Consider the following 22,319-nt stretch of genomic DNA (forward strand, 5'->3'; position numbering starts at 1 on the left):
TAGCCTGGGAACTTACATGTGCCACGGGTACAGCCCTGAAAAAGAAAGAAAAAAAAATTATACAAACAGATGGAAAGATAATATACCATGCTCTTGGACTGGAAGAATCAATACTGTCAAAATGACTATACTACCAAGGCAGTCTACAGACTCAATGCAATCTCTATCAAATTACAAATGGCATTTTTCACAGAACTAGCCCAAAACATTTGAAAGTTTGGAAGTACAAAAGACCCAGGATAGGCAAAGCAATCGTGAGAAAGAAAATGGAGCTGGAGGAATCAGGCTCCCTGACTTCAGACTATACTACAAAGCTACAGTCATCAAAAACATACGGTACTGGCACAAAAACAGAAATATAGTGGAACAGGATAGAAAGCCCAGAATTAAACCCATGCACTGTGATCAACTGATCTATGACAAAGCAGTCAAGAATATTCAGTGGAAAAAGACAGCCCCTTCAGTAAGAGTTGCTGGGAATACTGAATAGCTACATTTAAAAGAATGAAATTAGAACATGCCCTAACACCATACACAAAAATAAACTCAAAATGGATTAAAGACCAGATACTTACATAAAACTCTTAAAGGAAAACACAGGCCGAGTACTTTCTGACATAAACGGCAGCACTATCTTCTCAGCTCCACTTCTTAGAGTAATGACAATAAAAACAAGTATAAACAAATGGGACCTAATTAAACTTAAGTTTTTGCACAGCAAATGACACCCTAAACAAAATGAAAAGATAACCCACAGAATGGGAGAAAATGAAGTGACTGACAAGGATTAATCTCCAAAATATACAACCACCTCCTGCAGCTCAAGACCAAAAAAATAAACAACCCCATCAAAAAATGGGCAGAAGATCTAAACAGTCAATTATCCCAAGAAGACACACTGATGACCAATAAAACACATGAAAAGATGTCTGACATCACTAATGCTACTACTATGGGGCACCAATTTACACCATCCAGAATGGCCATCATCAAAAAGTCTACAAACAATAAATGCTGGCGAGGGTGTGGAGAAGATTTACATCCCCACCTCTTACACTGTTGGTGAGAATGTAAATTGGTGCAACCACTATGGAAAACAGTATGGAGATTCTTTAAAAAACTAAAAATAGAATTACCATATGATCCAGCAAGCCTTCTCCTGGGCATCTATGCAGAGAAAACCATGACTCAAAAAGATACATGTACCTCAATGTTCATGGTGGCACTATTATACAATAGCCAAGACATGTAAGCAACTTAAATGTCCTCTGAAAGAGGAGTGGATAAAAAAGATGTGCTACATATACACAATGGAATATTACTCAGCCATAAAAAGGAATAAAATAATGGTATTTGCAGCAACACGAAGAACCTAGACATTATCATGCTAAGTGAAGTTAGACAGTGAGACACAAACACATATGCTATCACTTGTAAGTGGAATCTAAAAAAAGAATACAATGAATTTATTTGGTAATAGAAAAAGAGTCACAGACTTTGAAAAACTTATGGTTACCAAAGAGACAGGTTGTTGAGGGGCAGCGAATGGGCAGGAGTCTGGGGATGGAAATTTTGTAAAATTAGGTTGTGATGATGGCTGTACAATTGTAAATACAATAAAATTCATTGAATTACAAGAAATCAGAGACAATGAAATGAGAGCTTCACTTATTATTCCTAATCAAATAATTAAAGGAAAAATTTGTTGAACTAAGTACCTGTGTCATTTCCCGTTCCATGATCATTGTGGATCTTTTGTAAGCCAGGAATTGGCCGTGTTGTCAGATACCAAACAGCATGTAGGACATCTGTGGCATGTATACGATTGTGATCTAAAGTCACCAAAATGTTTTATAAAAATGGTCATTTTGTTGTTTTTTAATATAGGACATTTTAAAAAGTACTTTCTAGTCATATAGTATCCTCAAAATGTATGGCTTCATCTAATTTCCCATAGTTATATTTTTGTTATGAAAACATATTTTGTAAAGTTTCTCGATGTGTTAAAAACTTTCACATATACTATGAAATACCTATCTCTCAGGCCTGCTGTAAGGATTACATGTTAAAAGGTATATAAAACATCCAGAGTAGTGTCTGACAAATAGTATGTGATCAGCAAAACATTGGTTTACTGAAATACCACTATGTGAAAACGTAAAACCTACAAATGAAACCCAGCTTTGCTATTTCCAGTTTTATCATCTTGGGAAAGATCCTTCTGCTTCTCATTTGTAAAAGGTAGATAATACTACCTTTCCAACAAAGACCAAATGAGGTTACCTTTGTGAATGTAATGATTATAGTCATAGCTGATGTTTCAACAAACATTTAATGAGTACCTACCATGTAGCATTAGTAGATAATATAATATTAAAAGTTCAGACTATAGCCATGATTGATTTAAACCCACTAGGAGCTTAATTATTACTGCAGTCACTACTTTTTATTGATCATTTACTATGTGCTATGAATTCTGACATGTGCTTTACATGAATTATCACTACTTATGGGGCAGGTACTATAGTTATTCACATTTACAAATTTGGAAACTAAAATTTAGAAAAGTTAGCTTCCAAAAACTGTTATCTTACCTAATATGTCCTAATTGGAGGTGACAGTGAAGACTCACCATCACTTTATTTTTTCCCTTTCCCTGTCCTTGAAGTCCACCTTTTATCACTTTATCCCATTTATAAAATTCAGCCACTTTTCAAAATGCCTACCTTGTAGGTGGTAATTATAGTACATATATTGCACATTAAACTATTAAGCATCAACATTATTTATGAGTTTTTCCAAATTAAGAATTATTTGCCCTCTATATAATTAATTTCCCAAACACGTGTCCACATAGAGGTTAACTATAGAATGAATCAACACATAAACTATATCTTTTCTTAATAAAATTAAAATTCTATTTTGCCCTAAAATTAAGTAACTATTAAAAATTATCCCATAATCAGGACACAGTTAAAAAAAAAATTCTATGGATAAATGTGAAACATTTTAAAGTCAAGAAATTTCTGAAATTCATGACTTAATGTTACCAAACATAAGTACAGTAAGGCACTTAGCAGAATAATTATTGACATAGAAAGATGTTTACTACATGGTTAAGCAAAAAAGTAGATTATAAAAAGGTATTATATGATTCATGTCATAAAAAAATAAATATATATAAGAACTCTGGGTAGGAGGATGTAGATTTCCTTTTTAAATCTCTATTTTCCAACTTGTCCAAACACATAATTTAAAAAGTGTTTCAGAGACCGTCTGAAGGAAGAATTTCAAAACAAGTAGTATTATTTCAACTTAAATAATAAGATATGTTAATACTTACAAGGAATGTCTCGATAACCATTTTCTAATGCACGAAAGTAGTTAATGAATTGTAGAATGGGAATTTTAAATATCTCCATAAACCAGTGTCTTGAAATAGGATATACATAACCTAAATGTCAATTAAGAGAAAGTTCACTTTAAAAATCAGAATTTCTTAGAGTAGTTGATTTACAAAAAAAATAAATACATAAATCAGACACTGTCCAAATTCCTATTTTGAGTTGAGTATAATGTGTTTTTGTGATTTGTATTTGGGGAAATTAACTATATATATGTCTTAATAATGTATTAAAAACTTCCCTACAGGGAATTCTTTCCAAAACATGAAAAAGAAGTTATCACCCTATAAAGCACTTGAAAACCAAAGACAGATGACCATGTCATGTCCTAGTTTTAAAATTTTTCTACTTTGCCTTTTAGCCTTTCGTTCTAGTCCTGGGTGTTAGAAGAACTCAGAACAATACATATATCACATTTCTGTCTTAAAGACTTCAATGAGATGAACTTATGTCCTCCACATAATTTATCCTTATGTCCTTGCATTTCATATATAATACATTTTGGGATTAATGAGAGTGATATTTCAGGATGTTGTTTTATGGATCCACCAGGGAGAACTTGGGAATCTGGGTGTAAAATGGAAGTATTTTTCCATGATTCTAGCATGAAATGAACTAGCTGGCCTTGCCTTCTTGGGTAAAGCACAGGGAGGACAGGTGAAAAAGATGAAGCATAAATTTCAATCTTTAGAACTAAATCCCTTTCCATATCCTTTTCAACCTTAAGATTCAGTAAAAAGTAAATCTTTATTATTTCTTTAGCTTAAATCCCACTATTATAGGCAAAAAAATGACTTCACATATATATGAAATTATGAAATACTTTACATAATAATACATTTGGTTATATATGGGTTTATATATACACAGATTTCTCTTTTCAAATTTTATATTGAAAACTTGTGAAAAAATAATTCAATGAACAATGCTGAACTTGTACCTAAATCAATATTACATATCTTCAGATTTTGCTTTTTATAAAGATTCAAGAAAAAAATTAATTTATAATAAGTAGAGTTTGAAACAAACCTGACTGAGGATCCTTCCTGATTTCTCTCCCATTTTTTCTGCAAGTTCAAAAATTTGAAAATTCCAGTTACTCATCTTTTCTATTAATGAGTCATAATCTTCTATTAAATCCAGGTCCAATGATGCTTCCTGTTCAGTCTGTACATGGAGGAGGGAAATAACCCAAACCAACTTAAAAATGGTCAGTATTACTTTCTACAACAGTTATTCTCAAATATAATCTGTACTTACCATACTATTCTCTTTGTAGAATGTTATCTTCAGATAACATGTCAAATATAAACGTGTTTTCTAGGCATCAGAAGACTTAATCTTTACATTACTTTTATAGATAAAAATATATTTCCAAAACATTGCACAAATCTTAAACACATCATTTTCATTTTGGAAGTTATAGCTATCAAAAAATCATAGAATACTGGCATTTATTAGTAGGATAATTCCTCAAAAGAAATGGATGGATTTTTTACCTTAAAATGCTTAAAATCTGAACTTTAAAGAAAAAACTGCTATTATAAGTAAGCAATTATTTTCATCATTTTTTATAACTATGTGCATATTTACTTCCTCATACTTAAACACATACAATGAAGAAAATATCATACAAAGTAATATATTTACTATAAAACTAAATAAAATGTGTTCATTTAAAAATGAATGCATGTTCTATGAGCTGAAATGTAATTATTTTTATTTAACCTAAGATTTTCTTTAAGGTGTTAATAGTGACTTTTCAGTAAAATTAAAAATAAATATATCATATTAAAAACCTTATTCTGGGCAAAAACAATGAACTTGGTACTAACTAATAATATATTTCACCTTAACATAATCATACTGAAAGTTTATCTTTTACATTTGGTTGCTCTTCATTCTGTGCCTCTTCTGTTAGGTGAGTATCACCTTCCCAAAATAATTTTCTGCAGTCTCTGTTCTCTGTTTCAACTTCTTGTTGAGCTTCTGTAAGGTTGAGTGATGCTCTTGGGAAAATGGTATCATCTTCGTCACCTTTCAAAAAATATATAAAATAATAAATAAAAATAAAACTTGCCCTGTGTGAAGAGTTTCATAAGAAAAATTTGTAAAAAATATTCAGATAAAGTGGACCATACTGGCATTTAATTTAAATTAATGACACCATTAAGCTGTATCTTGCTGGACCATTTTGGCCTATGTCTTGTGCTCAGGCAATATTTTACCTGATATATCCACACCTGGATGAACAGGATGATGGATATTCACTAAAAAAAAGTGAGACCCAGAAAAGTCAGCCCCTCCCACTAGTAGCTTTTTTCTTTTAAACCAATTTCATGTAAATAATTTCAAATACCTGACATTATTTGAGTTTTAGATAGGAAAATTCTAAATTCATAGTGATGAGTGAGAGTAAGGCACATCTAAAAATTAAAACAATGTCATGCATCGAGTTATTTCTCAAAACCAGCGAGATTAATAATATTCTTTTCCCCAAATTACATGGAAAAGGGAAGCAGCACTGGTCGCTAAACTGCACTCATTTACATGTAAAAAAAATTCATACTCATTGCATCTGTAGTACACAAAACAGGGAACTTTCCCCAAATCCATCAACAATAGAATAAGTTAACTGTAATGTACTCACGCTATTGAACACTACAGAACAAAGAGTGAACTACAATCACATGTACCAATATGGATTATTCTTAAAAATACACAAATGTTAAGTGAAGGAAGCCAGTACAAAGGTACATACTCTGTGATTCTCTTTATGAAAAGTTCAAAAACATATCAAAATTGATATACATGAGTACTGAAAAACAGAATGAATGTTACCTTTTGAGGATATTCCTGGAAGGGGGGCCTGAGGGGAAATTCTGGGGTGCTGGTAATATTTTGTTTATTGACTTGAGTATTGATTATATAGGTATATTAGATGTATGAAATTCACCAAGCTACAAACTTAGGGCTTATTTAGTTTTTAATATGTAGGGATTTTTTTTTTAAAGAAGTGTTTTTAAGAGTACTCATTTGAGTTGTTTCAGAAGAACCAGATTTAAATCCTGATTTTTGTACTTAATAATGGCAAGTTTTCTCCCCTGTAAAATGTGGATAACACCTGTCTTACTAGATGTTACATACAATAGATGATCAATAAATGTTAGTCAAGTCTGAACCTAACACACTGAATATTCTAAAAATCATTAATTGATGATAAAGAAGTATTATCCTTTGGAAAGTATCTTTTTTTTAAAGATAAAACGTATTTTAAGAAAATTTAAAAGTTTGGACTATTTAACTGTTCTTAGAAAGTTAAGGCGCTAATGACAATAATATTCCAAAACAGCCCTAATTCAAAAATTGTTGACATCTGAAGTACATGATTTACTTTTTAATCTAAATTCCTAATAACGATATCTTGCAGATAATAAAGTTGAAATAAATGTAGCAATTTCTTTTCCAAATATATATACAACACACTCTTATGCCACATGCATTCTTTAGAAATGCATTCTTATTGCTTCATCAAGGGAGCATTTATTTCCCATCTCCCTGGAATCTGGACAGGCCACATGACTGCTTTGATTAACAGAATATGACAGAAGTGACACTTTGGTCTGGGTTGAGCCATTAACTAGACTGGCAGCTTCTAGAGCCTCTTCTCTTGGACTCCAGCCAACATATTGGAAGAAGCCCAGAGAGAGGTCATATTTATATGGACTGGTCAATACCCAACAGACATATAACACATCTTGGAAATTCAGTCTCTTTTAAACTCTATATAAATTTGTCTTTTCTAAAATTTAATATAAATGGAATCAAACTATATAACTTTTTAAGCTTGGTTTCTTTCATTTAGAATAATATTTTGAAGTTTATCCGTGTAGAATCATATATCAGCAGTTTATTTTTTTGTTAAAGAGAATTCCACTGTATGGATATACCACATGATATTTATCATTTATAGGTTGATAGACATTTGGATAATTTCCAGTTTAGTACTATGGTGAATAATGATGTCAAAAGTATTCATAATCCTGTCTCTGAAAGCTCATATGCTTTTTCTCGAGTAAATTCTTATCCATGTTACTGCTGGATACGGTAAATTTATATCTTAGAACTGTCAAAATGTTTTCCAAATTGGGTTGACCACTTTACGTTCCCATCAACAATGTACAGGGTTCCAATTTCTCTGCATCGCTGGCAACACTTGGTATTGTCTGTCTTTTTGACTATAGCTATTCTAATTTGAGTGTAGTATCTTACTATAGTATTAATTTGCATTTCTCTAATGACTAATGATGTTAATCATTTTTAATGTTTACTACCCATTCGCTTATATCTTTCATATCCTTCTCCATGACTTTCACCAAAATAGCTAACATCTGTTGCCCACTTTTTAAGTGAGTTGGTTGATGTCTTCCTATTGAGTGGTAAGAGTTCTATATCATGGATATGACCTGCATCAGATGTATAATTTGCAAATATTTTTTCCCAATCTGTGGTTTGTCTTTGATTTTTGTTTTGTCTTTTTTTTTTTTTTGTCTTTTTAGGGCTGCACCGCAGCATATGTAAGTTCCCAGGCTAGGGGTCAAATCGGAGCTGCAGCTGCTGGCTTATGCCATAGCCACAGCAACATGGGATCCAAGAGGCATCTGCAACCTATACCACAGCTCATGGCAATACCAGATCCCCAACCCACTGAGCAAGGCCAGGGATTGAACCCACATCCTCATGGATACTATTTGGATTCATTTCCACTGCACTACAATGGGAATAACTCCCCCCCCCTTTTATGTCACATTTTAAAAAATGTATTAACTATATTTATTTATTTTATTTTTGTCTCTTCAGGGCTGCACCCACAGCATATGGAAGTTCCCAGGCTAGGGGCTGAATTGGAGCTATAGCTGACAGCCTACACTAGAGCCACAGCAACTCGAAATCTGAGCCATGTCTGTGACCTACACCATAGCTCACAACAATGCCAGATCCTTAACCCACTGAGTAAGGCCGGGGAATCAAACCTGTGTCCTCATGGATATTAGTTGGGTTCATTATTGCTGAGCAACAACAGGAACTCCCATCTTTGATTTTCTTATTGGTGTCTTTTGAAGTGGAAAAGTTTTAAATTTCACTGAATTCCAATTTGTCAGTTTTTCTTTCATGAATTGTGCTGTTTTAAGTAAAGGATGTTTTACTTAAACCAAGGTCACACAGACCTGGTTCTATATTTTCTTCTACAAATTTCATGATTTTAACTTCTAACACACAGGCCTATGATTTATTTTGAATTACTTTCTATATATGTAATGAGGTAAGGGTCCAAATTCTTTTCCTAGTTAATGAATGAAAACTGAGCCTGGACTTCTGTTCACCAACATCCAAGGACCCCAGCAAATGTCCAGAGCTAGAGACTAGGGGACCAATGATCGAGTGCCCTCACTGCACACCACTGCTAGGTGATGGCCCAGAAGCTTTGGTCCCCTGAAGCTGGTGTCTTCCACTGTCACCCCCCTCCTGCAGGCTGGGACGCTCAGTTTCCAGGGAACCTCAGTGTTGGCCTCCTTCACCCACAGGTACATGGGCTGGATGTGAGTGCAATATATCAGGTTGTCGAAGATCTCCAGGCCTTCCATCACATGCAGCATGCCATACATCACTAGATCAGTCAGGTTCAGCCTCTGGTCCCCCTTGAAGGGTTGACCTTTGCCAGTGGTTGCCACCCATTCATTAGCAACCTCACAGAGGCTCTCATAGCACTTCTCCTAGAGGTTGTGCCTGATCTTGATCCTCTTGCTGATGAGGTACATGGCAGCTGTGCTCACATTATGTATCCACAGTGCCCTCCAGGCCGTGAAACTACCCTCTGACAAGAAGTCGGCCAAGGCCTCAGCAAGCGTTCTGTACACATTGGAAATCAGGTGCACTAGCCAGTTGACTGCCCGCTGTCTCTACTTACTCTTTTTGATACTATTAATTTCAACTTATGATGGTTCATGCTGGCATGTAGAAATATGATTGATTGGCTCAACGGTTAACGAACCTGACTAGGACCCATGAAGGTGTAGGTTCAATCCCTGGCCTTGCTCAGTGGGCTAAGGATCCAGCACTGCTGTGAGTTTCTGTGGCTATTGCATAGGCTGGCACCTGCAGCTCTGATTGGACCCCAAGCCTGGGAACCTCCATATGCTGTGGGTGAGACCCTAAAAAGCAAAAAAACCAACCAACCAACAACAACAACAACAAAAAATTGTATCTTGTAACTTTACTAAACTTGTTTATTGGTTCTAATAATCGCGTGTGTGTATGTGTGTATATTTGGGATTTTCTACAAATGATATGTGAATAAGGAAAGGTTTACTTATTTCCATTCAGGGTAACTTTATTTCTTTATCTTTTCTAATTTTCCTGGCTAGAACCTCCAGTATGATATTGAATAGATGTGCTGAATGCGAAAATCCTCTTATCCTTGATTTTAGGGGGAAAGCATCAATCTTTCCCCAATAAGGATGGTGTTAGCTCTGTGTTGGTTTCAAAGATGCCTTTTATCAGGTTGAAGAAATTCCCTGATATTACTTGTTTGTTTTCATCATGACAGAATGTTGCATTTTGTCAAATGCTTTTTCTGCATCTGTTTAGACTATCATGTGTTGTCCCCAACCCCGTGCACCCTTTATTTTATTAATGTAGTGTATTACCTTGATTGATTTTCAAATGTTAACCACCCTTCAATTCCTGGGATAAGTACCTCTCGGTCATGGTATGATATTTTATCTGTTGCTTGATTCAGTTTGCTAGTATATTGTTAAGGCTATAAGAATGTTAGTCTATGGTTTTTCTTGTTTTTTTGCTTTTTGTTATTTGTTTTTTGTCTTTTTATGGCCACACCTGAGGCATTTGGAAGTTCCCAGGCTAAGGGTTGAATCGGAGCTGTAGCTGTTGTCCTACATCACAGCCATGGCAATGAGGGATCTGAGCCACGTCTACAACCTACACCACAGCTCATGGAAACACCAGATCCTTAACTCACTGAGCAAGGCCAGGGATGGAACCTGAGTTCTCATGGAGAACTGAGCCACAAAGGGAACTCCTGATTTTCTTTTCTTTGTCTGATTATGGTCTTATAGAATGAATTAGGAAGTTTTCCCTCTTCTACGTTTTGGAAGTTTGTGAAGGATTGGTATTCTTTGTTGTTTTTTAATCCTTTAAAATGCAAAAACCAGAAACTATTGTATGACATAAAAAATTGAATTTTAAAGTATATGAAGGGATTGATAGTACATATAATCCCTGAAAAGGCTTATCTATTTCTGGTTTACCTTTATTACTAGGCTGCAGTACTATAGAGTTTACCAAGTTATTCCTACCACAGTTAAGCCTTCAATTCCAAATCTTTGTCTCCCTAGTCCCACAAAACTGCCAAAAGGGACTGCTCATTCTATCAGTTACTGGCCCATCTAGAAGCAACAAACATCTTTTTGGTGCCCCAAACTTGAGAGACTCACTTTCTTAGACTTCTATCCTCCTCCAGATCCTGTACTGGAAATTCTGAGGAGTTGTTAGTTCTTCAGTGCTTCAAGCAGGTTTTTTTTTTGTTGTTGTTGTTAATAATTTGTGGCCTTTCTAGCTATCTTCAGTGAAAATGATGATATGAGTTAACTAGCTAACTATTACTGGATGCCTGAGTCATCAATGTTTTAATGTTATAAAAAACTATAATTTTATCACCAACAATACTTCTTGTTTAAGGATATACTTCAGAATAATATAATTAACTAAATTTTAAAATAGCTCCTCTGTGTAATTATTTTAAAAATGTATGCAAACCCTTTTGAGCTTATATTGTGCAATTTAAATTTCAATGTTAATATAATTAATTTCACTGTTTGCGAACCCTAGCTGTGACAAAAGGCTATATTCATTTGTGCAGTACATTTTTACTCTTCAAAATACTTTTGCCATCTATTTATAATTTTCTAATACTACTGTGAAGTAGATAAAAACATTATAATCTTCATTTTAAAGATGAATAACCTAAAATTAAAGTGATTCATTCATTTAAAAAAATATATAAGGAAATGCTTTTAAACCCACTGGATTTCTGCAATCTCACCTGACTTTCCCCTGTGGCAGTCTGTACCAGACTCTGATTCAGATGTTGAAGCATATTTCAATATTTGATGTCCACAGCTTGTAAAATAAAACAGATAAATATGTACATATGATAAATGAGGCAAAACTTTTTTTTACCAAATCTGGTTGTTTTTTAACTGCAAGATCTCAACTCAAAATATCCTAATATTCAATCTCTTTATAAACTTAATAATAGGCTTTATCCTTAATAGATGCTTTATCCTAGCATCTGTGTCCCTGAAGGAAATAACATATTTTGAAAATCACACTGAGATCTTATTACCATCAAAGCAGAAATGAGAATGAATGCCATAAGATCTGGGTATTATAAATAGGCACTAAATTAGTAGATATTAAAATAATTCTCATACATTTACTGATATCTTATGATGGATAGAATACCACTGTATTTCACTTCAGATGGTAATCATTTAGCTGGGAAATGAATAATAGCACTGGAATGAGAAGAAAATTGTTTAGAATAAAAACTACTAGATGAAGGAGAGGATATAGTCTTCATCATATAGTTATAATACAGAACTGGAAAACTGGTAATACTTTATAAAATAACCTATATTTTGAAATGGAAATAATAGACATTCAGGAAACCTACCTGTTACATAAATTGCTATCAGAATTTCTAATTTGCTGACAAAAATCTGGTGAATTGGGTGCACTGCCCAGAGATCTGTGTAAAATAACACTTGGTTTAGAAAGAAAATCAGCAGTATCAGGAAATTCTATAGGTGACCGGTTAGTTGGAGAGCCAGCAGACATTGGTCCATGACTGGGAGAATTCGGGCTGGGTAAAGCACCTAGAAAATTGAAAAAAGAGGAAAGAAATAGGTATGTATGTTTCTATGTATATATTTATTGTCTATTTTGGGGTATTTATAAAGAATATTTTCCTTCTTTAAAGAAAGAAAAGTATTTACAATTAAAGGATAAAATAGTTTTTTTTTTTCTCTTTTTTGGCCCTGCTGCACCTGAGGCATATGGAAATTCCCAGACCAGGGGTCAAATCAGAGCTGTAGCTGATGGCCTATATCACAGCCACAGCAACACAGGATCCAAGCTGTGTCTGTGACCTACAACACAGCTCACGGAAACTCTGGATCCTTAACCCACTGAGTGAGGCCAGGGATCAAACCTGCATCCTTATGGATACTAGTTGGATTCATTACCACTGAGCCATGACAGGAACTCTGATAAAATAGATTTCTATGTGCTATCTTCAAGATATTCTAGAAATCAAGCAGAATATAGATCGTATTTGTCATCATCAATGCTTGTGGAATAAACACCCTGTGGCAGGCTGGCACATAGTAAGTAAATATTAGGAATATAACTAAAATATACATAGCGTGTGGTACAAATTTTCCTAGTTCATATTGGTCTTTAACTTTCTCATTGTGTGTCCCTATCAGCTTGATTATCCACATAACAAAAGCATCTTCACCAAATTTTACAGAATATTTTCTAATACAATAAAATTCATGTTTTTATCAAAGAAGCAAAGTTCTTAATAGCATTAAGCAAGTTGAGCATATGATAAAATTATATTAACACAACAGCAGATCCCTTTTAAAAAAATCAAAATCTTTCCAGCTCATTCATTCATTCAACAAGTATTTGAGAACATATTAAATGCTGGAAAATGTGCAGGCTATCACAATGGAGAAAAAAAGATGCCATCCAACAACTCAACAAACCTAAAGTCTAGTTGAAAATACAAGCAAGTGCTAATTCCTAATATAAGGGAAAAAAAGAGTGTTTCAGAAAAGCATCCCTAATCCTACTGATTTAGCTCAAGAAGCCTTTGCTGGGTGCCTTGAACTAAGGGTATATCAGGAGGGGTGTAGGCAGATTTAAAACTTTATTTTGAAATAAAGATCCAAGTCAAGTGTGAAGCAGAGAGTAAAGCAAATAACAGTTATCTTTTTTGTGTGTGTGTGTCTTTTCTAGGGCTGCACCTGAGGCATATGGAGGTTCCCAGGCTAGGGGTCTAATCAGAGCTACAGCTGCCAGTCTACACCACAGCCACAGCAACATGGGATCTGAGCCGAGTCTGCAACCTTCACCACAGCTCACGGCAGTGCTGGATCCCCAACCCACTGATCGAGGCCAGGGATTGAACCAGCAACCCCATGGTTCCTAGTCGGACTCATTAACTACTGAACCATGATGGGAACTCCATACATAACAATTATTAAGGACCTATGATATTTTGAGACATAGTTATAGATGTGTGTGATGGTTAGTTTTATGTGCCATTTTGGCTAAGCTATGTACCCAGTTGTCCAGTTTAGTAGGGCTTGCTATTTAGGTATTTTTTCAGATGTGATTAACACTGAAAACAGTAGACTAAGTTTACTTCATAATGTGGGTTGGCCTTATTCAATTAGTTAAAGGCTTTAGGAGAAAAAAACTGAGGTCCTCCAAAAAGGAAGGAATTTTGCCTCCAGACTGCCTTCCAAGTCAAGGCTACAACATCGACTCCTGCTAGAATTTTCAGCCTGGTAGCCTGCCCTGAAAATTTCAGACCCAGCAGCCCTCACAATCTGGCAGCCAATGCTCATCAGTCAATCAATCAATCAATCACCTTCTCCTCCATATGTATGTGCATACCTATGTTTACTTATGCATGTATATATGTATATAGTAGGTGTATATATATACACACAAACATCCTATTGGTTCTGTTTCTCTGGAAAACTCTGACAAACACAATGTGTTATTTAGTCTTCATAATAACACTTTTGAGTTAAATAGTATTTTAATTTTACATGTGAAGAAAAAAACTGCCAAAATAAAAATCAAGAAACTTGATTTATTTACACGGTTAACATACTCCTTGCAATGCTGTTCTATTGAACTGATTTGTTTAGAGGCTCCTATAGCTTCATATAATGTTAGGATTGAACAAGATCTTATAAATAATCTCATCAAACACTTTATGTTTCAGAAGAGGAAACTGAGGACTAGAGAGGGGAAGTGTCTTGCTTGTCAAAATCACAATTGGGAGTTCCCGCTGTGACGCACACTGCAGGGTCACTGTGGACGTGTGGGTTTAGTCCCTGGCCTGGCACAGTGAGTCAAAGGATCCAGTGCTGCTGCAGGTCAGATTCAATCCCTGCCCCAAGAACCTCCATATGCTGCACGTGCAGTCATTTAAAAAAAAAAATCATAGTGGTTAGTTACTAACTGGAGACTACAGTTCCAATTTTCAGCATTTTTTTCTCCAATTATACTAGTGAGTGTCCAAAGCCCTGACAAACAGGCTAGGAAGAATAAAGGATAAACTAGTTATAAGGTAGAGTTCTGATAAAACATAGAAAAGTTTAAAGCAGAGGACAAAATGGTAGAGAAAAACCTAGCAACTCTTGAATTCTTTCTACAATACAGATTCATCACATGGCATGTGGAAGTTCACAGGCAAAGGGCTGAATCAGAGCTGCAGCTGCCAGCCTAAGCCACAGCCACAGCAACACCAAATCCGAGCCACATCTGCGACCTAAGCCACAGGTCACAGCAACATCAGATCCTTAATCCACTTAGTGGTGCCAGGGATCGAACCACATCCTCATGGACACTAATCAGGTTCGTTTCTGCTGAGACACAATGGGAAACCCCAGATTCATAATTTTTATTTTAAATAAACCTTTTTAATCGTGAAATATAACACCTACAGAAAGGTTATAACAGGAATGCTTACAACTCAAGCTAAATGTAGAACACGGCCCAGAGATCAGAAACCCCTGTCCAAGTCCTTATTACTCTCCCTCTCATTAAAGGAAATCGTTAGTTTTATTTTTATGGTAACTGTTTTTCTTGCCTCTCTTTAAATTTATACCACATATGTATCTCTTAACAATTCAGATTAGTTTTGCCCTTTTTTTGAACTTTGTAAATTGAATCAGACAGTATAAATGCTTTTATGCCTTGCTTACTTTACTCAACATTTTAAAAAGACATTTCACATATTCATTCATTTTGAATGACATATAAAATTGTATGTATGAATATAGCACAATTTTATTTCTCTTCAAGTACTGAACTGCCAAATTGTCTTCCAAAGTAGCTGTAGCATTTTACTTTCCCATCACAGACGTATGAGTGTTCCTACTTCTGAACATTTTTCCAACACTTGTTATGCTGTCTTTAGAATTATAGACATCAGAGTGAGTGTGAGGTCATGGTTCATTCTGGTTTTGATTTGCATTTCCCTAATGACTAATGATGCTGAGTATTTTTCATGTGTTTGAGGGCTATTTGTACATCTCCTTCGAGAAACATCTATTCAAATCTTTTGCCAATTTTTTAGTGAGGTCATTTGTGTTTTTATTATTGAGTTGAAGAGATCTTTAGGTCTATTCTGAATACAAGTACATTGTCAAATTATAATTTGCAAATATTTTCTCCCATACTAGGGATTGTCTTTTCACTTTCTTTAAGCATCTGTAGAAGTAAAAATGTTCTTAATTTTAATGAATTCCTATTATCAATTTTTTTCTTCCCATTTTTCTTATTATTAAAGGTTGTTTTAGCTATTCTGGGTCCCTTGAATTTGCTTTTGGTGTCATAGCTAACAATCCTTTACTCAATATCCAAAGTCACAAAGATTTTCGTGTTTTCTTCAAGTTTTATGGTTTCACTCTTACATTTGAGCCCATGAGCTTTTTGAGTTAGTTTTTGAGTATGATGACAACAGATAGGTTCCAAATTCATTTTTTCATAAAAGTGTATATCCAGTTGTCCTGACCTCATTTAATTATAAATGAAATTATTTTCTTAAATTTTAGTTTTTCATTTTTCCTTGCTATTATAGAGAAATATAATCGATTTTTGCATATAGATTTTGTGTTCTGCCTCACTGATGAACCTGTTTATTGGATGGAAGAGGTTTTAATGGATTTCTTAGGAATTTATAAATACATGACAATGTCATCTACAAATAGTTTTATATCTTCCTTTTTATTTTTTATTAATTTTATTTATTTTATTTTCATTTTTAATGATTTTTATTTTTTTTCCATTATAGCCGGTTAACAGTGTTCTATCAATTTTCCACTGTACAGCAAGGTGACTCAGTCACACATACATATATACATTCTTTTTTCTCACATTATCATGCTCCGTCATAAGTGACTAGATATAGTTCCCAGTGCTATACAGCAGTACACCTTACTTTTATTCCTTTTAATTTAATGTCATCTGCAAATAGTTTTACATCTTCCTTTTATTCCTTTTAACCTGTAGAACCTCAAACCCAATGTTGAGTAGAAGTGGTAATTATTTTACAATTATTTATTTTATAATTTTATAATTTCTAGTTCTCTCCTTGGTGAGTCATTGTTGTCACATTCTCCCTAAATACTTAAGATATGGTTTCCTCAAACATTTATGGTAACACATTTAAAGTCACTGGTAAACCTATTTATGGTAACACATTTTAAGTCATTGCTAAACAAAAATCCAAGCCCCCTCAGGGAAATTTTCCATTGGTGGTTTTTCATTGTCTATCTACATGGTTAAAACTTTCTTGTTTCTTTGCATGCTTCATAATTTTTTGTTGAAACCTAGACATTTTAGATGCTATATTGTAATAATTCTAGTATCAGATCTCTTTCACCCCCAACATTTGTGTTGCTGGTTTTGTGTTAGGTTTTGTTTCTGATTGTTCATTGAGTAATTTCCTGGATTCATTATGCAGATTTTGTTTTTTCTGAGGTGTGTTGCCACTGAGTTCTCCACTGTTTTTTTTTTTTTTTTCTTCCTCGATTTTTTTTCTTTAAGTGTCTTGACTATCTCTCATCTGTAGATGAGAATCTGTTTGAAAAGATACTGAACTTCAAGCTTCCAGACAATCTACAAGACAGCCTCAGCTTTAACTTCCTGCTTGTGCAGGACCTCAAGATCAGCTACAGGTGGGCCTTCTCCTTTCCCAGATCTTTCCTGGGCATGTGCACAGCCTTACACTTGTGCTCTTGGCCTAGCAGATCTTTAGGAACACGTCAGAGCTTCCCACTTTCCAACATGGCCATCTATTATCCAGGATCTCCTTTTAAATTCCCAATCGGCTCTTGTTGCCCAGTTCAAATCACAGCCATAAGCACTCACAATGTTGCCTGGCATAGGATATGGGTTTTGTTTTTCTTTCTATGGCCCATGCCTGAAGCATATGTAAGTTCCCAGGCCAGGGGCTGAAGTGGAGTTGCAGGTGCATCCCACTCCACAGCTACTACAACACTGGATCCAAGGTGCATCCGAAATCTATGCTGCAGCCTGCAGCAATGCAGGATCCTTAATCCAGAGTGATACTAGGGATTGAACCTGTATCCTCACATGATCAGGTCCATAACCTGCTGATCTACAACAGGAACTTCAGGGTGTGGGGGTTTTTTGGGGTTTTTTTTTGAGAGCTGAGTTCTGAGTCAAAATATCTAAAACACCCTGGAAACATAGAGAGGTTTTCCAGGAAGCCATAAGTTTGGACAAAACAATGTATTCTCAGGATGTTGCTTTAAAAAATTTTTTTTAAGTTTTTATTTTTAAATTTAATTTCATTAAAGTAGAGTTGCTTTCAATGCTGTGATAATTTCTGCTGTATAGCAAAGTAATTCAGTTATACTTGTAAACATATCCATTCCCATATAAGTTATCACAGAACACTGAATAGACTTCCTTGTGCAGGTCCCCATTGATCCTGCATCCCATATACAGAAGTGTGCCTTTGCAATTCCCAAACCCCCAATCCATCCCCCTCACTCCCAGGATGTTGCTTTTATTTCAAAAGAGGTCAGACTTGAGGCTGCAAAGCTACTGGCTTTTAGTTATAGTACCACTGAGCTGGGAAGAGAGAGGGGATGGGAACTGCTCCCAATTAAAATATCACAGAAGAATAGCCCAGCAAATCATCTATTTTCATCAACCTTGTGAGTATCCTTGGGAAAAACATTTATCTTTTAATGTCTGAGTGTAGTGCTTTATGGTCAATTAGGTCAAGTCAGTTAAATCATGTTGTTTTAATCTTCCGTATATCTCTATGAATATTGTGGTTTGCTATTCTACTAGAAAATGAGAGTGGTGAGTTAAAATTTCCATAATAAATACGGATTTGTCTTTATCTACCTTTAGTTCTATTAATTTTGGGTTTGTGGGTTTTATAGCTATGAGATCAGACCTATCTGTGCCCTTAGATTTAGGGTGTGTCTTTTGTAAAGAGCATATACTTGCTGTCTGACAATCTGTGTCTTTTAATTGGTGTGTATTTTCAAGTTTTTATTGAAAACTGGACATTTTAGATAGTATACTGTAACTCAGGTCAGGTCCCTGGTACCCCTGCCCTCTTGCCAACCATCCACACAAGGTGTATATTTTCTATAGTTTGTTTAATCCACCATCTTGCTATTTCTTTTTCAGTTGTTCCTTATGGGTTTTTGTTTTTCTTACTTTCTCTTTTGGATTATTTTGGGCTCCAACTTTTTTTTTTCTTCTTTCCTTTTTTGGTAACACCTGTGGCATAATAAGGACGTTCCCAGGCCAGCAATCAAATCCAAGCCACAGCTGTGACCTATGCTACAGCTGCGGCAATGCCGGATCCTTAATCCACTGAGCCAGGCAGGGAATCAAACTGGCACTGCCATAGAGAAAAGGCAGATCATCAACCCCTGTGCCACAATGAAAACTCAAAAAAAATTTTAATCATTCCATTTTACCTTCTATATTAGGTTTTGGCTTATATTTTTTCTTTTTGTTCTTTTAATTTTCACCCTGGATATTAAAACGTGGATCTCTGAAGTATTAAGTTTCTTTTAAATTAGAACTTTTCAGTACTTTTCAATCATTGCTACAGTACACTGTAAGTTTAAATCTAATTTACCCCTTCCTGCCCTATGTGCCATTGTTTCCATATATTTGACTTCTTCATACATTATGCAAGCCACAAGGGAGTCATTGTTTTAATCATCAGTATTCACTTATATGCACCCATTTAGGCTTACCAGTGCTTTCCATTCGTTCCTGAAGATCCATGCTTCAATCTGGATCATTTTCCCTCCAACTTAAGTAACTTCTTTTGCTGAATCTTAGTGGTACAAGTCTACTAGCAATAAATTCTACCAGCTTTAGTTTGTATGAAAAAAAATGTTATTTCACCTTAATTTTTAAAGGATATTTTTACTGGATAAAGAATTCTAGGTTGATAATTTTGTTTTTGCAAAACCTTAAGTATGCCCTTTTATTATCTTTGGTGACTATAGTTAATAATATTGTATTGCAAATAACACTCTATTGCATAATAATACTATATTGCATACCTAAAAGTTGCTAAGAGAATAGATGTTAAAGGTTCTCATAATAAAAGAATGTTGTAACTATGTATGGTGATAGATGTTCACTAGATTTATTATGGTGATGATTTCACAATATATACAAATATCAAAATCATTTAGTTGTACACCTAAAACTAATATAATGCTATAAAAATTAGCTCTACCACAGATAGATAAACTATGATTTGGATATAGTCAAGGATTTTTCCATTCTCGTATTAAGATTTTTTTTTTTTCCTTCACAATTACCATGCTACAAAAGAATGTCTTTTCCTGAGGGTTTTCCCTTGTTCTGGAAATGCGTGTTTCAGAAATAGTTCCCTTGTTTGCAACTATGCATGTTTAGATAGTTCTGTATTTTACCCCTGAATCCCTAGTGCCTAACAAAGTGCCTGATACATAGCAGATGTTCAAAAATGAAAAAATGAGCAAATGGCCAACTCACAGCCAACCCAAACTGCTTAGTTATGTTAACACGATACATGAAATGGTATTCAAAATTAGCTACAAATAAGTAATGACAAAGTTTGCACTAGTATATACTTTGAGATTTCGCATATTTAAATCACAAAGAATGTTTTCTTACCAGATCTTCTTAGACCTATATGGTGAGTTAATGATACAGAAGATGACCTTTGCTTCGGGATTGTCAGTAGATTTGAACTAAAGGGCCCATTAAGATAGCATCCTTGACTAAAAGGGAAAAATAATAGGTTAAGAATTTTAAAAACCTAAGAAATTCCTTTTTTCTTTATGGTCTTTAATTCAATTAACAAATATATGCCTATACATCTAGCTTAGACATCTAGCACTTAAGGAGTAAGGCAGGAGTCAGCAAACTTTTTCTGTAAAGAACCCAACAGTAAATACTTTGGGCTCTTCAGGCCATGAAGTCTCTGTTGCATTTACTTTACTCTGCCACTGTAGTACAAAAACAACCATAAACAATAATGAGGAGTTCCTATTGTGGATCAAAGGTAATGAACCCAACTGGAATCCATGAGGATGCAGGTTCAATCCCTGGCCTTACTCAGTGGGTTAAGGATCTGGCATTGCTGTGAACAGTGTGGTGTAGGTCACAGACGAAGCTCAGGTCTGGCACTGCTGTGGCTGTAGCAGATGCTGGCAGCTGCAGTTCCGATTTGACCCCTAGCCTGGGAACTTCCATGTGCCGCAGGTACAGCCCTAAAAAGGACAAACAAACAAAACGCAATAATAAACAAATTAGTGAGGCTGTATTTCAATATAACTTTATGGGCAAAAACAGGTTATATGCCACAGTAGGTCCACAGGCTATAATTTGCTGAATGCTGGCATGAAAGTAGGTTACTAATTTCACCTGGTGGGCTTCTTACAACACAGACTGCTAGTCCCACCCCCAGGATTTCTGATTCACTAGATCTGGGACAAGATCATAGAAGTGGCATTTCTAATAAGTACCTAAATGGTCCTGGGACCTCAGGGAGAATCACTGGCCTAACATACACAGTTTTTCACTCTCTTCTCCTCTTCTTCACAGATATTGATTACCCATTAACACAATCATATCCTATAACTTAAATATTTATTATAGGTTTTAGGGTTCTTAAGAGGACATTAAATATAGGTGAGTAATCACAAGTCACCAATTGATACTTTTTAGGATTATCTATTTAAAGCTTTAGGCCCAGCATCATATAGACAGCACACCCTTTCTTAGATATTCACTAATCTGTTTTCTTCTGTCAGCTCCTGATGAGGGCACTTTGCCACAGGATCAAGGACAAATCTAGATTCTCTATTTTTCACTTGGTATTTTGTTAGTGTAAGCTAGGTTCTCAAAAAGCTTTTCCCCAACCCCTTCATCTTTTCTCCATTTTCACCCTCTATTACTCAAGAGAAATCTATTTTTCTGTGACCTAAGAATTTTTTGTTCATGCCTTTACTATAACATTTGCCCATTCTGTATTATAATTTCAGATTATAGATGCGTATAGACTCTTTTTCCTCACTGACTCACAGTGCCTGGTGAAGATGTGCAACAGACATTTGTGGATTAAATGAATGACCCTCTCTTTAGGTTCCTATTCTCATTTCTCTATATTATAGATCTTTTCCAGTCCCCAGTCCTGAGTGAATAGAGTCTAGCTAACTCCTGCTTTGAGGCTCTTCTTGGGCCTTTTTCTAGGAATCTAGTTTGTCTTATATCCTCATGTAGGAAAAAGATTCTGTATTATAAAGAGAAAGCATGTAAAACCAGTTCAAAACTACTTAATATTAACAGAGAAGTTTTAACCAAAAGTTATAATAACAGCACTATTTTGAGTATGATATATCATTCATTGTTTTAGGTATTTTACATATTTCATCTCTTTCAGTCACATGAACAATGCTATTATTAGATAAGAAAACTGCGGCTTCAAGAAGAGAAGTAATTCACACAGGTAGAATTCACGGTGGC

At 35.0% G+C, this 22,319-nt stretch overlaps 1 protein-coding gene across 1 annotated transcript in view; it reads right to left on the reverse strand.

The window, feature by feature from the left end:
- PDE3B (phosphodiesterase 3B) overlaps positions 1-22,319 on the reverse strand; it is a 197,142-nt gene that overhangs the window by 29,012 nt on the left and 145,811 nt on the right. The window contains 8 exon segments of the mRNA XM_021083299.1: positions 1,719-1,832; positions 3,344-3,421; positions 3,424-3,454; positions 4,434-4,571; positions 5,290-5,441; positions 11,527-11,603; positions 12,160-12,361; positions 20,466-20,572. Coding sequence (XP_020938958.1) covers positions 1,719-1,832; positions 3,344-3,421; positions 3,424-3,454; positions 4,434-4,571; positions 5,290-5,441; positions 11,527-11,603; positions 12,160-12,361; positions 20,466-20,572 — 899 coding nt within the window.

The sequence above is a fragment of the Sus scrofa genome, chromosome 2, assembly GCF_000003025.6.
Source record: "Sus scrofa isolate TJ Tabasco breed Duroc chromosome 2, Sscrofa11.1, whole genome shotgun sequence".
NCBI lineage: Eukaryota > Metazoa > Chordata > Mammalia > Artiodactyla > Suidae > Sus > Sus scrofa.